The 14,638-nt window shown below is 41.7% G+C and overlaps 1 protein-coding gene across 5 annotated transcripts in view; it reads right to left on the minus strand.

Moving 5' to 3' along the window:
• Positions 1–14,629, minus strand: part of SGSM2 (small G protein signaling modulator 2) — a 44,843-nt gene extending 30,214 nt beyond the window's left edge. For all 5 annotated transcript variants that reach the window (XM_026047838.1, XM_026047841.1, XM_026047840.1 and 2 more), the window contains exons 1-2: positions 14,554–14,629; positions 8,195–8,270 (exon numbers count right to left, since the gene is read on the minus strand). In XM_026047838.1, the coding sequence (XP_025903623.1) occupies positions 8,195–8,270; positions 14,554–14,610 (133 nt within the window). In that variant the 5' untranslated portion in view covers positions 14,611–14,629. The remainder of the gene's footprint in view (positions 1–8,194; positions 8,271–14,553) is intronic.
• Between the last annotated feature and the right edge of the window lie 9 nt (positions 14,630–14,638).

The following is a 14,638-nucleotide window of genomic DNA, read 5'->3' on the forward strand; positions in this document are numbered from 1 at the left end:
CACAGTCCAACTCCTAATCAATTTCCAGTGCCTTTCAAATTTCTGCAAGTATTTTGTCGCTATACTTTAAACAGGAGGGACAGAAAGGGTTTCTATAAGAACTTTTTTCTCACCTTAAAAACAAATAAAGGTGAGCTTCCCACATTGCTGATTTTTGATATTCTTCTGAAAAGCTTACCATCTCGAGGCATGCCACATGATAAGAATTTCACCATTTAAGAAATAGATTTCTATTCCTCATAGTTGATTTGATTTTACTGTCTTGAACTTTAATCCAATCTTGTGATTTAGGGCCATGAAGAAAAAGATTTCTGACTCATGATTTTTCATTGCTTGTGGTAAGTAATCGTGATGTTTGGTGACTCTGATAATTGCTTGGATTTCGGGTCCTGAATGAGAAAACACAGAACACAAGCTCCAGATTCATACAGTCATTGGTTCCTAATTAGATCTTCTCTTTCAAACAGAATTAACTTTGTGCAAAAGGGGATAACAAGTCATCATAAAATCAATAAAGAAAACAGTCCCAAAACTAAACATGTTTTGATGTTAACCCTTACATAAGCAAACAGACAGATTCCTAACTAGCACTCCCAGCTACTTCTGCAATTCAAGCAAGTTCTCCCATTAATACCCCAAATACCTGGTCAGGAGGGATCACCAGCCAGATTAACAGTCAAAGGCTTCCTGGCTTTCTACTGCCCACTTTAATAAAATCATTTTGCAAGACTTTCAGCTGAAAATACTTGATTTTATTCCTATAACCATTCACAAAGACCCTGGAACTTAACTAGTTTCAGGCTCAGCACGCAGTGATCTGCTCCACAAGGTTCAGTCAACACTTTCCTAGTGTTTGCCATCTCCAAAATGGATGGAATACTCACCTGTTATGCAAAGCTGAAGTGACACCTAATTAAAGCTGGAAAATGACTGTTAAATTTGTCAAGAAGTGCAATCTTAATTAACAAATGTGTTTTGCAGATAAACTGCACACTGTAAAAAGATCCAGGGGCCATTCCGTTTCTCAAAATTTGCCAGACTTTTCAGTGTGAAGAGTCACTGACCAATACAGAGCAGTATCGAATAACATTTTCCCTCGACTTATTCTCCAAGAAGGAAGCATCTTATACTGTCAAATTGTACTGCCTTTCCAAATTCATTACGAGACAGATTATGACATGGATTTTGCTTTTCTTTTTTTACAGTCTTGATATTTAAATACAGCATTATCCATAAAGAACAGTAATTTGCTTTGGTTACTAAGAGAAGAAAAGCAATATGCATAATGGAACAGGGGTGTGGAAATGGAAACAACAAAACCCATGGTTAATGCCATTAAATCAGGACAGGCTGAGCAAGCCAAGTTCTCCAATTTCATCAGACAGGTTCTCTTCTTTGAGGAGGGTAAATCAAATAATATTAATAACTGGAAGTGGCAAGAAATAGCACAAGTTCAGTCTCAAAGTATCAAGTAAATAATAAGATAGGAGCTTTACTGCTGCTCTGCCCTCAAAGAATACAACGTTACAAGGAATTTAAGCTTCCTTTAAAGCTTTCTGGTTTGTAAGTTGTTATGTCACTAACCACTATGTAAGTGGTTGATTTTTTTATTTTGATTTGTTTCTAAATCACGGTGGTTCTCTATAAACTCAAAGTCTATAAGCCTTCTCTTTTCAAGTAAAAGCCAAGATTCTCATATGAAACATGGCTCCATATACTTGGAATTTTTCATTAAAAAAGGTAACAGCATTTGTGCTCTGAGAACACAAGTTCATAGTTTGATTACATCTTTGATACTGAAGTTCAGCAAACAGCCTCTGTGCACAGCCCAAATGCTTTTTGAGGAGAGGCAAGAGGATAACGTATTTGAGCATCTGTGCCACCGTAACAGTCTGAACAGAAAGGACTGGGATCTCTGAATGAAGAGGAATAAAGGATGTAAATCAAAGAGGCACTGGGATCTACAAAACTGCCTTTCCTTGACAGCCAAAAGCCTCAGTAGCCTGCTATAACCACAGAAAGCAGCTTGAAACATCCAACCAAAGCCTATTAAGCCTAATTTCAAACAATTAAAAAAAAAATCTTTAAATTATAAGTCAGGCCAAGAACAGTCAAATCCTACAAACAATACTATGATTGCAAGGCAATTCAATGTTCTCATATCTCTTAAACCAAACACATAGTGAGTATTGAATATTTTGTACAATGCTGAGTTTAACTTGTCAGCTTCATGGCTACACTTAAGCAATAATCAAACCAGTCAGAACAATACACCATTAGCTTCACTGGGGGAGAGATTGTCTGGACAAAGTTTGTTTTCAGCTTGGGTAGTTACCAATTTATTTTTCAAAGTAGTAAGACATTTAAAACGCACTCTATATTTAATTACTTTTGTTACTGGAGCGATGCCCTTTTGGCATCATAACAAAATCATCAAGCATGCAGTAAACACCATATATTTGGTTTAGTTTCAATATCTTTTCCAACAGAAGGAAAACCCCTTTTTTTGTGGTTGTTGTTGTTTTCCCTCCAATTAATAATGCAGTCAAATGGAGCAAAAAGAGTTTGAGCAAGCCAGGACAATTATTATAGCTCTGCAAAGGCTGTAAACAAGTAGAATATGAAGTGCATTAAACAAATACCACAAAGGTAATGGACCAGAGGCCAGGGTAATAAATCTCCCCTTATCTGCTAGTCAAATAGTTGATTTAACTATAAAATATACCTGCCTCAGTGCAGGCAGACAGCCCTGATAATGAGGCGGCATTTACTCAGGGTGGCAGAACTCAGACAGCCGTGCAGCCACAGAGACAGCCTGGTTCGTCCCTGCTCTGCGCAGCTTCGTTCTCGGTGCAGCAGCGGGTACCGCTCTGCACCTCCGTGCATCTCTGCCGCTCAGTCACTCCTTTCTCCTTCAGAAATCACTTCCCAAACCTGTCGAGTTTACAACAGCTGATAGCAGAACAGCCGTCCCATCATTATCTTTTTCCTGTGGTTCCAACAGCCCATTTCTGCCTGCCCTACTTTGCTTGAGACTGTAAGCTCTTGGAAACGGCTGATTTTGTTTTCAGTTTGTACAGTACTTAGAGAAAGTGGAAGGAAAGGTTTTCCAGTTTGTGAGTGAGCTCTCTAATACTTTGCTTGTACATCAGTAATACAGTATACACCATGTCAACCTTTGTTCACACAAAGTGCCTCAAGCATGGTGTCCAGGAGAAAGGTCTCTCATTGGTTTGTCATTAACACATAATTTCAAATTCTAGGCTCCAATTTTCTGGTAACAAACTAATAGCATATTTAAGATGCATAGTTTTTTATTTATTGAGACTCAGCTCACTGAGACTCCGCAGAGATACAACAAAAACTTTCCCCCACCTCATCTTTTCCCTCAAATAGAAAAGCTAGAATTTCTGATAAGAACACCATCACCCACCCAAACTTTTGGGAAGCTGGTGAAGAAAATGATGGAGAAAGAGCTGGCATTTTTCTCCTGGCTTGCAGAGAAGGCATCTGAACAAGTAAGGCAAGGTCCATACGTAAAACAGTGTCAGCTACGGTTGCTAAGGAAACGGCACCAGATAACCCAGGCTAAAAACATCCGCATCCAGCTCCTAGCAGAAACACACGTCCGCTGCTATGAATATCCGGGTAAGTCTCACACTTAGGATTGTGCACAAATTCTAATCAAAGAAGATTTCAGCTCTGGTTCACTAAAAACAAGCAAAGAAAAAAAAAAAGGACAGCCTTTGGCCAGCACAGAGTCTCATCACTCCATATGGAATGAGGCACCTTTCCTTGCCAGTGCTGGGAAGGAAAGGATTTCAATAGCCCTGCCTCAGCTAGGAGCAGTCAGCAGAGCTGCTGCAAAGCCCATTTCAATGTGCACTTAATGACACTAGCACTATCTGAAATCCTGATCTTACCCTTGTCTCCCTTCATGATACACTCATGATCTCTACTGCAAATCCTGCTGGGGCAAGGTCCTTACGGATTGCCTCCATATGCTGTAAACCATATATGCCAGTGTGATCACTCACCAACTCAATGTGCTTTCTCTCCCACTCCAGTAAAGCAGTTGTTATAAAGGCAGCATATCTGAAGTAGTCTAGTAACAAACCATTAATTTAGCTTGCTCTGCAGCAATATTGCTGCAGAGAGAGAGAGAGAGAGGGAGAGAGAGAGGGAGGGAGAGAGAGAGAGAGAGAGAGCACACATGCACGCTCAGCCTTCAAATGTATTACATAGAGCCTGGCAATGAATACATGTCTAAGGTAATTTGCTTCCTAGTTAATCTAACATTAAAGCATTCTGCTGCAGGAAGAAAGCCCCAAGAGAGAGCAAAATACAGCAAGAAATGAGCTAAAGTTCAAAGACTATGTCTGCTAATTTAGCCAAATCCAATCCTATCAGGACTGTTCTTTGGAAGCTAATAGCTGAAGGAATAAGACAGCTGAATGAAATCTCTACAGCACAATGAAGTAGAAGCATCAGCATTACTAAGTGAACAGGTTTCCTGTCAACTGATGCACGGTCTATAAATTGAATATCCTGTATAAAAACAAGCTTTTAAAGCTAGAACAAGTATTTTAAAGGTCTCTGTGCTTCTAGCAGTGATCAAATGGGACTCAAGGCCTTGCTAAGAGAGCACACTGTATTCTCTCCCATTCTTCTTTAAAATGCTGCTAAAATAAATATCCTTACAGCAATTCTATATCACAATCTCATATTTCTCTGCAGACACATTTGATAGCTTGCAATGTTAAAAATGGTAAAAGCCTATGCAAACACTTATCCATCCCCAAGTGCACAGAAAATGCCCTACTATAATTGAAAATGCATTTGCACCATATCCACAGGATTTCCAGTGCATTTCATTGCCGAGGCTTTTCAAGATACATGAGAAGGTTCTTACTCCAAAAAGAAAGTTTTCTTAATTCAGGTGCAGAAACATACTTATATTTTTCCAGATTGAAAATTCATTCTCCCTGCCTGCCATTGCCCATTGAAGCACTATGGGTAAAAGAAAGCAAATGCTTAGGGAGTGGCATCACTGCCTTCTCTCCCCAATATAATTGAGAAGGATTTTGCAGATAGTTGGCAGGCTTTGCTCCACTTCAAAAGTTTTTTCTTTTTTTTTTTCTGTTGTCCCAGCATGGCACAAATTAGCCACATTACACATAGTATAAAGTGAATTGCTGTTGCTCTGAATCATAGAACTAAAGCTTTTAGAAATTCAGAAATCAGATGGGATGAAAGAGTAACTGGAATGTAACTAGGTTATAAACTAGGTTGAGAACAAATACAAAAGCATCTGCATTTTCTTTTTCTCCACACAAGGATAAAAACATCAACACTATTTTCCATCCCTTACATCACACAGGAAAAGACCTTAGATCATAAACAGTATCATCATGGAAACAACAAATCTCTCCACTAGATTTTCTCTCTACTCCACTGGGGTAGAGAAAAATTCAAGTGACCTGCACAGAAAGGTTATTTCACAGGGATCACCAAGCGCAATAGGGAGCTCCTCTGTGTGCCAAGACTGGCTTTTCCTTTGGGATTTCACAAAAAGGAGCTCAGTGATTCCACAGAATCGCTCCATGCTCAGCTTATTAAAGAGGTGGTGCTGAGCCTGCCTCCTGTCTTAACAAATATAAATTTCCATAGTTTCACTAGGGTCACACTGCAGAAGCAAAAGTAGCCTCCTACCAACTGGATGCTAACTTAGCTCTACAAGCTCTGATGGACTCAGACCTTCAACCAAACCCCACACAACTCGAGTTGCTGTTCTGGTCAGTTGCGTTGTACAAGTTTACGGGACTAGGAATACAAATTTCAAGGTTTAATCATAGGCTATGAGAAAAGACAGTCAGCCTCTACATTGCAGTAATACTGCAGGGATAGCTCTCCTGCTGAGGCAGTTTAATAGCTGATGTAGCAAGGTATGGTTGGAGCTTAGGAGTCGAGTTACCTGGGGCTGGACAGTGAGGGTTGCCCCTTCTCTCTCAGCCATGGCATTTCTTCTACTTACAAATCCCATGCACTGTAAAAAAAAGAGCCACATAAGGATGCAGGAAAAGTAGTAGCCACTAGTTAATTCCTAGTGATACCTGTAGTCATTTTGGATCTAGGAGAGCTAGGAAAAATTCAGTTACTGAAAATCAACTATTATGCATTTAAAAGGCTTTTGCTAAATTCGGCCTTGCAGGAAAGTAAGATGATTCACAAGAATTCTATATTTATGATGAAGATTCACTGAAAGTGACTCATGTACTGAGCCAATCTAATTTTAAATAGATGGGAAAAACCTCTTGGAAGAAGCATGTGAAACTGGACTGGGAAAGGGAAGAGAATTGTAGACGCAAGACAGCTTCAGCCAGAAACAGCCAAATCTAGAGTTTCTTCATTCAGTTAGCTAAGCTGATAGCAGAACATTCAGTTTCATCTATTTCTGTTTTAAAGTCGATTAACTGTTATATTCAAAGCAGCAATCTTTTTGTAAGTTGGATTACTTCCTTAGGCTAATTTTGCTGGGCAACAGTAGGGTGGTTCATGAAGAGTTAATCATTCCACAGGCCCTACAAAATTCAGAACACAAAAATCAGGACAGGGGAGAAATATTAAGAAGTTTTTTACAGTATTACTAATTTTGGCCAAGCAGATGCTAACAGAAGTATCTGCCTCCCCACTATCCCCTACATCAACCCTGCAGCCCATCTTACAGAATACAAATTTAAAGACAGACACCAGACACACAACACCACTAAGAGTCATCCATATCAAATAGGCAGCCTGTAGCAAAGGGACAGAATGAGGGTTTCTTCTCCTGTTCCTACCTCAGATCCATTTTACACAGTTGCTATTTACCTACTGTTTATTATACTACAAAGAGGAGGAAAGGAGATTATTTCACATAATCAAAACCTAAATGCAGGAAACGGTAGTAGAGTGCACACATAGCAAAGTTTGGTCATTCACACAGAAAGTTTGAGAAGTCCTTCTTCAAACACAAATTGATACTAGAAAGAGAAAAGAAAAATAATGTACAGACGTAAACCCTGTAGAAGAGCTTTCAAAGTCCCCAAACTGAGAGAACTTCAGCATCCACCTCATATCACCGACTTAAAAAACAAAAAAAAGTATTTTTTTTTACCTGCAAGTAAACAATATCTTGGAAATACCAGGCACCTCAGGGTAACGTTAGCCCAGCATATAATAAATAAGCACAGCAGAGCAGGTGGGAATTTGAATGTTGCAACAAGAAAACATTACTGTTCTCAAAAATTTGCTTTCAGCAGCATGTGTTAATCCCTGTCTCCCTAAGCAATCCATCTGTCTTCAAAGACAAAACTAATTTCTACTCTTAAGGTCTCTACTATCATTTACTTACGCCTGACTGCAAACCCTGCAGCCTGTGAAATCCAGAAGTCTTTAGATGTCTATTCTCCAATCACTTTCGAGCACTGGTCCCACTTAAGTCTTAGAGTTGAAGTATCAAGAAAAAGCTGCCAAGAATTTACAGACCAACACACCTTACAATTATATATAGCTTTAATTCTCAGCAGTATCTTCCTGGGATATTTTTCCGTTTTTCTTTATACACATGCTAAAGTCTGATGAACAGTGCTAATTTTTTATAATCCTCAATAAATTATACACTGGATTACAAGGCTATTGCACCAACATCCATCAGTTCCTTTTTAGGCACCTAAACGAACTGGCTAAGACTCCACAGGAGTGCTTGGTATGAATTTCATTAGCACAGCTCTTCTGAGAGCCCTGCACAGGACCAGGCCTGCTCCGCTCTCATCACCACAGCACACATCGCAGCCTAAATCTGCAGGGATCTGGCAGACAATAGTCAAACTTGCTTTGACTTTTCTTTGAGGACTCTCAACTGGAGGGGAGATGCCAGACTTTAATTTGTGGTTGCAAAAACTTGATCTTTTGCCACCTACTCTCTAAGTCATAGCTTAATGTCCACATATCTCTAAATATGTGTATTTTTAAGTTACAAATACTAATATACCTCTTTGCTATTTTTGCCTGTCATTTATTTGGATAATGCAATTTTAACAACAGTTGCTTTCTTACTTGCAATGTACACACAGAAGCTGCATATGTAGAGAAAATGACTGTGTGATAAGAAAACCAAGATTATTCACTGTTAGCTCTGTTATGTGTCATTTACCACATAAGGCGATGATGTGACTGCTGTCTTCATGTACAAATTTCCGGGTGACAGCTTCTTCCATGATCTGCTTTACCTAAAATAAAAAAGTAAAAAGAAGTGTTTATAAGATGCTAACACAAACTAGCTCCTCACTTGGGAATTTTGTTTTTAACCTTTGCCTGTCCTTTCCCCACCACTAGAAAACTGACAACTCATAAGAGGCAACTACTCAGTAATTGCAAAGAGGAAAGAACAAAAACATTGAAAAATGGAAAAGAAAAGGGCAAAATTAAGTATATTTTCATGGGAGTACAAAAAAAAAGCATAGGTCTATTTGTAGTGGGCTTCTTAAAAGATTGAATTATTTCAGAGCATCCAGAATGGCCTCTGGAGAGCTACTTCAGCCCAAGTCCCCAAAGGCAATGCAAACCCTTTTATACAGTGTATCCCTTGCCTTCTTCTGTGATTACTTCTGCTCACTAAACAAGACAATGCATTGCCATGTGCTCTCTCCACTCCCAGCATTATGCTTTTTTTTTCAGCAAAAAAGAATTTCTGAGCCACTCAGACACACATCCCAAGAGAGATTTACAGTGACCTCTCTCCAATTTCATCAAGGAAAAGAACCCAATAACTGTAAAACTTTGGACTTCATAGTAAAGCAGTGAAAGGTGACAGAGGGAAAGAATGTCAAGAAAGAGGCAATGCTATGAGAAGGACTCATGGGCAGTGCTCCACACAAAAAGCTCTTAAATTATCCTGTTTAACCAATGGTTCCCTTCTCATGTTTTTATTCAAATCATTATTGACTTACAAGCTGCTTGCCTTGGCAGGAACACAACAAAGCCTGCTACAAATCTCAAATAAAAATTTGAAATCATCCAGATAATTTCAACTAGATAGATCAAAACGCAGCAAAAGCAATGGGACAGGACAGTCCTGCAGCTATGTCTGTTTAAATTCTAATTTGGACCCAACCTGCATGTTTGCAGGTGAGAGACAGCACATTGCAGCAAACAAAGCCTGTAGTAAAAAGGAAAAAGACAGCTACCTCCAAGCTAACTCATCTCCACGCCTCAGCTGACCCGTATGTGAAATAAGGACAAGAACAGTGACCTAACCTTTGCAGACTGTTATGATTTCACCAGATTTAGAAAAAAAAATAAAAAAGCTTTTGAAAACCATATTTAAGCTATTAAATGAAAAGTCTGATTTACTAAAGGGACAAGCTACCTGGTACCTCTGAGTACTGCTTGCTTTAACGTGGGTGGAAAAGGAAGCACTAGAGAGCAGCACAAGACTAAGTCACGCACATATGACTCAAGTTCACAGACATGAATTCAGACACCATTAAGTATGCAGGACTGCTGACTGTGATTTCAGACAACTCTCCAGAGAAGAGTAAGTGGAACTCAATTCCTGACTATGGAGAGAAAGAACAGTCATTTACTAGGAAAAACTTCAGACCTCAGAGACTAATTCCCTACTCTAACACACATTTCCCAGGCATCCCTCACATATTTTTGTTGCTCATGCAGACCCCACTCTTTAGCCCCAAAAACATGTCCTCAAATCTAAACCGTATCACAAAGTTGAAAGGAAAAAATTTCAGATGCAATAGTGAACTCTGCTTTTATACAGCAGCACCATATGGCCAGCTTGTCAGCTAGATTTTGAATCTGGGACCCTGGGAACTAAACAGCATAAACCAAGCAAGCAGTCAGTCTCTGTTCACAGCTGCCAGCAAATAAAAATGATCTTTGCACATTCTATGGAGAGTTGGTGAGTGCTAATAGAAACCATTTTCAGGACGTTGATGGTAGATGTGAGGATGCAAAAGCTAAAAAGCAGTGCTCTCCAATCCCACATCATTTCTCACTGCCATATAATTCAGGGATGCTCCAAGCAAGCAATGAAAACAAACCTCTACTGATCAAATGTAACAGAGGTTTGACAGGAAGTTCTCTTTTTTTAATAATTTTTACAATCCTATATATTCTCCTTATAAGAAATGTTGCTGTCATTGACCCTGCTGCCTGCTCTGAGGAGGCTCTTGTAAATGAAGTCTTCTGATTCCAAACCTACAGTGACACCCACATGCAGATTCTAGTGAAATTGACCACACTGTAAATTAATCTCTTTAAAGAAAACATCAACTTTCTCCACGATGATCTTCACCCTTTCACCTGCACTGGCAAAGAAACACATTAAACCTACCGCATTGCTTTGAACACGCTGCATCTATTGCAAAAGATAAGGGGTTACCCTGCTAACAGAGAGAGGCACCTAGAGATAAACCTTCAAGAGGGAAACAGGCAATTGAGGATCTATTCCCAGGTGTGACAGATGCCTTTGTTGCCTTGGAAACATCACCTCCATTCTCTGTGCTTCACTTGCACAATCAATAGAGTATCCACTCATCCTAACCAGGCTGCTGATTTATATTTGCCAGTTGATACCAGCATCTCAGCAAGTGCACTGGCCTCTGCTTGTTTTGGTCTCTCCATTCACGAAACTGGAGCAGCTTGGTGCCGTTCGCTGTGGAGAACTGCACCATCTGCCTGGGAGGGAGGACTGGACAGACTGGAGGACTGGGCGGTGAGAAACCTCATGAGGTTCAACAGAGGCAAGTGCAGGGTCCTGCACTTGGGGCGGAATAACCCTGGACACCAGTACAGATTAGGVGTGGACCTGCTGGAGAGCAGCCCCGCAGAGAGGGACCTGGGCGTTGTGGTGGATAACACGATGACCATGAGGCAGCAGTGTGCCCTGCTGGCCAAGAAGGCCAACGGGATCCTGGGGTGCATTAAGAAAAGCGTCTCCAGCAGGTCGAGGGAAGTGATCATCCCCCTCTACTCAGCCCTGGTGAGGCCACATCTGGAGTACTGCGTCCAGTTCTGGGCTCCCCAGTACAAGAGTGATGTGGAGCTGCTGGASAGAGTCCAGCGCAGGGCTACCAGGATGATCAGGGGCCTGGAACATCTGCCCTATGAGCAAAGGCTGAGAGAGCTGGGTCTGTTCAGCCTGGAGAAGAGGAGGCTGAGGGGGGACCTGATCATGTCTATAGATACCTCCAGGGAGGCAGTGAGGAGGAGGGGGCGGCCTCTTTTCAGTGGTGGACAGTGATAGGACTAGAGGAAATGGCTTCAAACTGAAGCATCGGAAGTTCCACAGGAACTTAAGGAAGCATTTCTTCACTGTGAGGGTGACAAAGCACTGGAACAGGCTGCCCAGAGAGGTTGTGGAGTCTCCTTCTTTGGAGATCTTTAAAACCCGCTTGGATGCAGCCCTGTGCCACGTGCTCTAGGTGACCCTGCACGTGCAGGGGGGTTGGACTCGATGACCTCTGAGGTCCCTTCCAACCTTGGGCATTCTATGATTCTATGATTCTATGACTGTCCAGCAAGGCAGGGCCCTTGGGCTGCAGCTGTACATTTGTACAGCACTGCAACTGCTTGCTGCTCTAACCTTCTTCCTCACCAAAATTAAGTGCAAAGATACTTCATAAGGTTCACACAAGAGAAGCACAAGAAAAAAGCCTCATAACCTCTGCTACCCTCAATGAAGAACTGGGTGGCATCAATAGAGTTAAATAAACACCGTATTTCTGCCCAAAGGTGGTTGCACTTAAGAAACAGCAGTTCCAGTTATGAGTACTCTGAAATCTTTCATAGTGAAAGCTGCTACAGCTATTGCTATCCTATTTGGTTCACAGCTAGGAACAGTTTAAATCCAGAAATGGAAAAAAATCTCTATTTCAGTAGGTAGAAGGAAATGGCTAGAGAAAAGCCTGCCTTATAAGCCTACTTGTCAGAACAGATTTTCCTGCAGAGAGAAATAAATGTTTGAAATGTGAACTTATAAGCAGCCTCGGCATGAATCCCAGTAGAGCCAAATTTTCAGAACACGTTATATGTCTTCCTTTCTATTAGAATCAACAAATCACATTCTTTACCAGTGGGAATGGAAAGTCCATCTGAGAAAAAAGCAAAAAGCATTAAATAATCCCAAAGGAAAAACATAAAAGGTTTTGCTGGGGGAAAGAGGGTAAAGTAATAATAATAACAATACCCTATGCATCAAGTGACTTTTGAGATAGCATTTTATATTTTACAAAGACAACAGAAATTTAGCAGGCTCAGTGCAAATAACCTACAAAAAGAATACAAATACTCTGAACTCTGTTAGAAATCCAGGTTATATGAAGATAATGCAATAGAAGGAAGAACTTCTCATGCATTAGGTCAATGCTGAAATATTTAGGTTTGGAAAATATTTTTACAATTTCTTTATGTATTTATGAAAATATATTAACATGGGAGAGCAAGTGTGCACCCTTCTAAATGAAACCTTATGCTGGTTTGGCTCAAAGGCCCTATTTTGAGCTAAAATTTCTAAATGAAGTGACAAGCCCCTGGTCTTTAGCACATGAGTGGGCACTACACAACACCTGCTCAGCACAGTGTGAAGAAGAGACAGGTTGTTCTAGGACACAGTTCTACAATTTCATGTTCAGACTGCTCTTTACATGTCTATCCCTACGCAGCCACTTCCACTCAAACTACATTGAGTGAAACCTCTGATATAACCCAACGTCTTCATTGACAAATACTAGGGCACCAGGCTCAGGAATCCAGACCGGTGCCAAAAGCTTTCACATTAATACTTTCTATTGCTATGATGTGTATGTATTACATGCCCACTTAGCTCTTATGTAAGAGCAGGCAGCTACACAGCTGTTTTACTTTGAACGTCAAAGAAATGCAAAACAGGGTAGCTAAGTGTACTGGGGAGGGATGGCCATTCACTGAGCTGGCGCTTGCACCTGCAGCGTGCTCAAGACTTTGCTCTTAGACCACTGTGCTCTCAGGCCAACAAGCACCTTCTCTGAGGTTGGGCTGGCAGGGACCCCCAAGAGACTGCCGCTAAGAGAGGTCTTGGACACAGGCTGGCTGCTGTAGCTCTGCGCTAAACAGCCAGTCCATCCAGATGTAAAGCACAGCAGGAAGTCAGGAGCTACTGAACTTGTCCTGACAGGTAATCACTCTGCCTGAAGCATCACTAGTCCAGTTGCAAGTGTGGTCAAGCACCGCAGTCACTGTTCAGGCACAGGTAAGCAGCTTATCCAAGGTGTGAATTGGCCCCACGTACAAGCACCACAACACTGCCTGAAGGGGAAGGAGACAAATTAATCCAGGCTTCCTGCCACTCAGGTTTGAGTTTTGCTGCCTTATGCTACTGGAGCCCCTAGGGCAGTCTATCCTGCAAGGGACCAAGGAAAGATTCACTTTATAGAGCAATTACTGCACTAAGAAAATTTCTTGTAGCTTCAAATAAAGCAACCCTGAGAATGGAGCCTAAAGAGTCCAATGTGCTTCAAGAACATAGTTCCTGTGTACAGGACACAGTGACCGAGCTAAGAATGAAATACTGCGCAGCTCTACACAGAAAACCATATATTCCTTCATCGACTAACGATGATTCTATTAGAGCAGCGTACGAAGGGAAATTTATATTTGTTTCTGCATTTCTTACTAAATCAAATTAGAGATCAATTTGGCAATTCATCAACTTTTACCATCCCCCACAAAATACAAAAGTAATATATCCCTCCTCAGACTCTTGACACAGTCCGTAGGAGCCTCCTGCCCACTGCTCTCCTGCTGTCCGTCCTGCAAGGACCCTCCTGTTCAAGGATTTTAAAATACAACTCCATTCACCTTTCAGGTGAAAGCTCTGCCAGGACACAATACTAAGAGAAGACTGTTGACAGTGAGAAACATGAATGCCCAAAATGATATTTTAAAGATAATGACACATGCATAATAAGGCTTGCCGCCTTATCATTGATTTCCCTCCTTTCTCCCCTCAAATTCACAGCCGAGGGAAGAGGGGGCTGAGAGAGGAGCGAGCCCACCACGATACCCGTCTCCTCTCCCAGGCTCTCTCTGCCGCTACTGACACATTTTTGGAACAGCTTTATAGTGTCGACATCAACTTAGCTAAGAAGATCCTTTTGATTACTATTATTTTATCCCACGCAGAGGAAGGTCACTATTTGCCACAATTTTCTTTAACGTGCACAGAGAGGGTTAAACGGTCACAGCCACACAAATCCTCCACCTCTCGTTCACCTCCCCAGGAAGGGAGACTGGGATTTAATTCGATCTGGGTAGAGCTTTATTTTATTGACTCCGAGCAAACTCTGGAGTCCCAGCAGGGTTGCAGGAGGGATCACTCGCCACAGGGGAGGCTGCGCGTCGCCTCACCGGACCGCCCCGGCCCCCGGCCCGAGCACGCCTCCCTTCCCGGGGGAAACCCGAGCTGCCGCGGGCAGCTGCCGGCCCCGAGCCGCCCGGACCCGCCGCCCCCCTCACCTCCTTCTTCACGTTCCACAGCAGCTTCTCCTTGGCGGCGTCCGCCGAGCAGCTCATGGCGGAGCGCCGAGCGGGGCCGCCCGCG

Source organism: Nothoprocta perdicaria, unplaced genomic scaffold (assembly GCF_003342845.1).
Source record: "Nothoprocta perdicaria isolate Ctin4 unplaced genomic scaffold, notPer1 scaffold_50, whole genome shotgun sequence".
NCBI classification, from domain to species: Eukaryota; Metazoa; Chordata; class Aves; order Tinamiformes; family Tinamidae; genus Nothoprocta; species Nothoprocta perdicaria.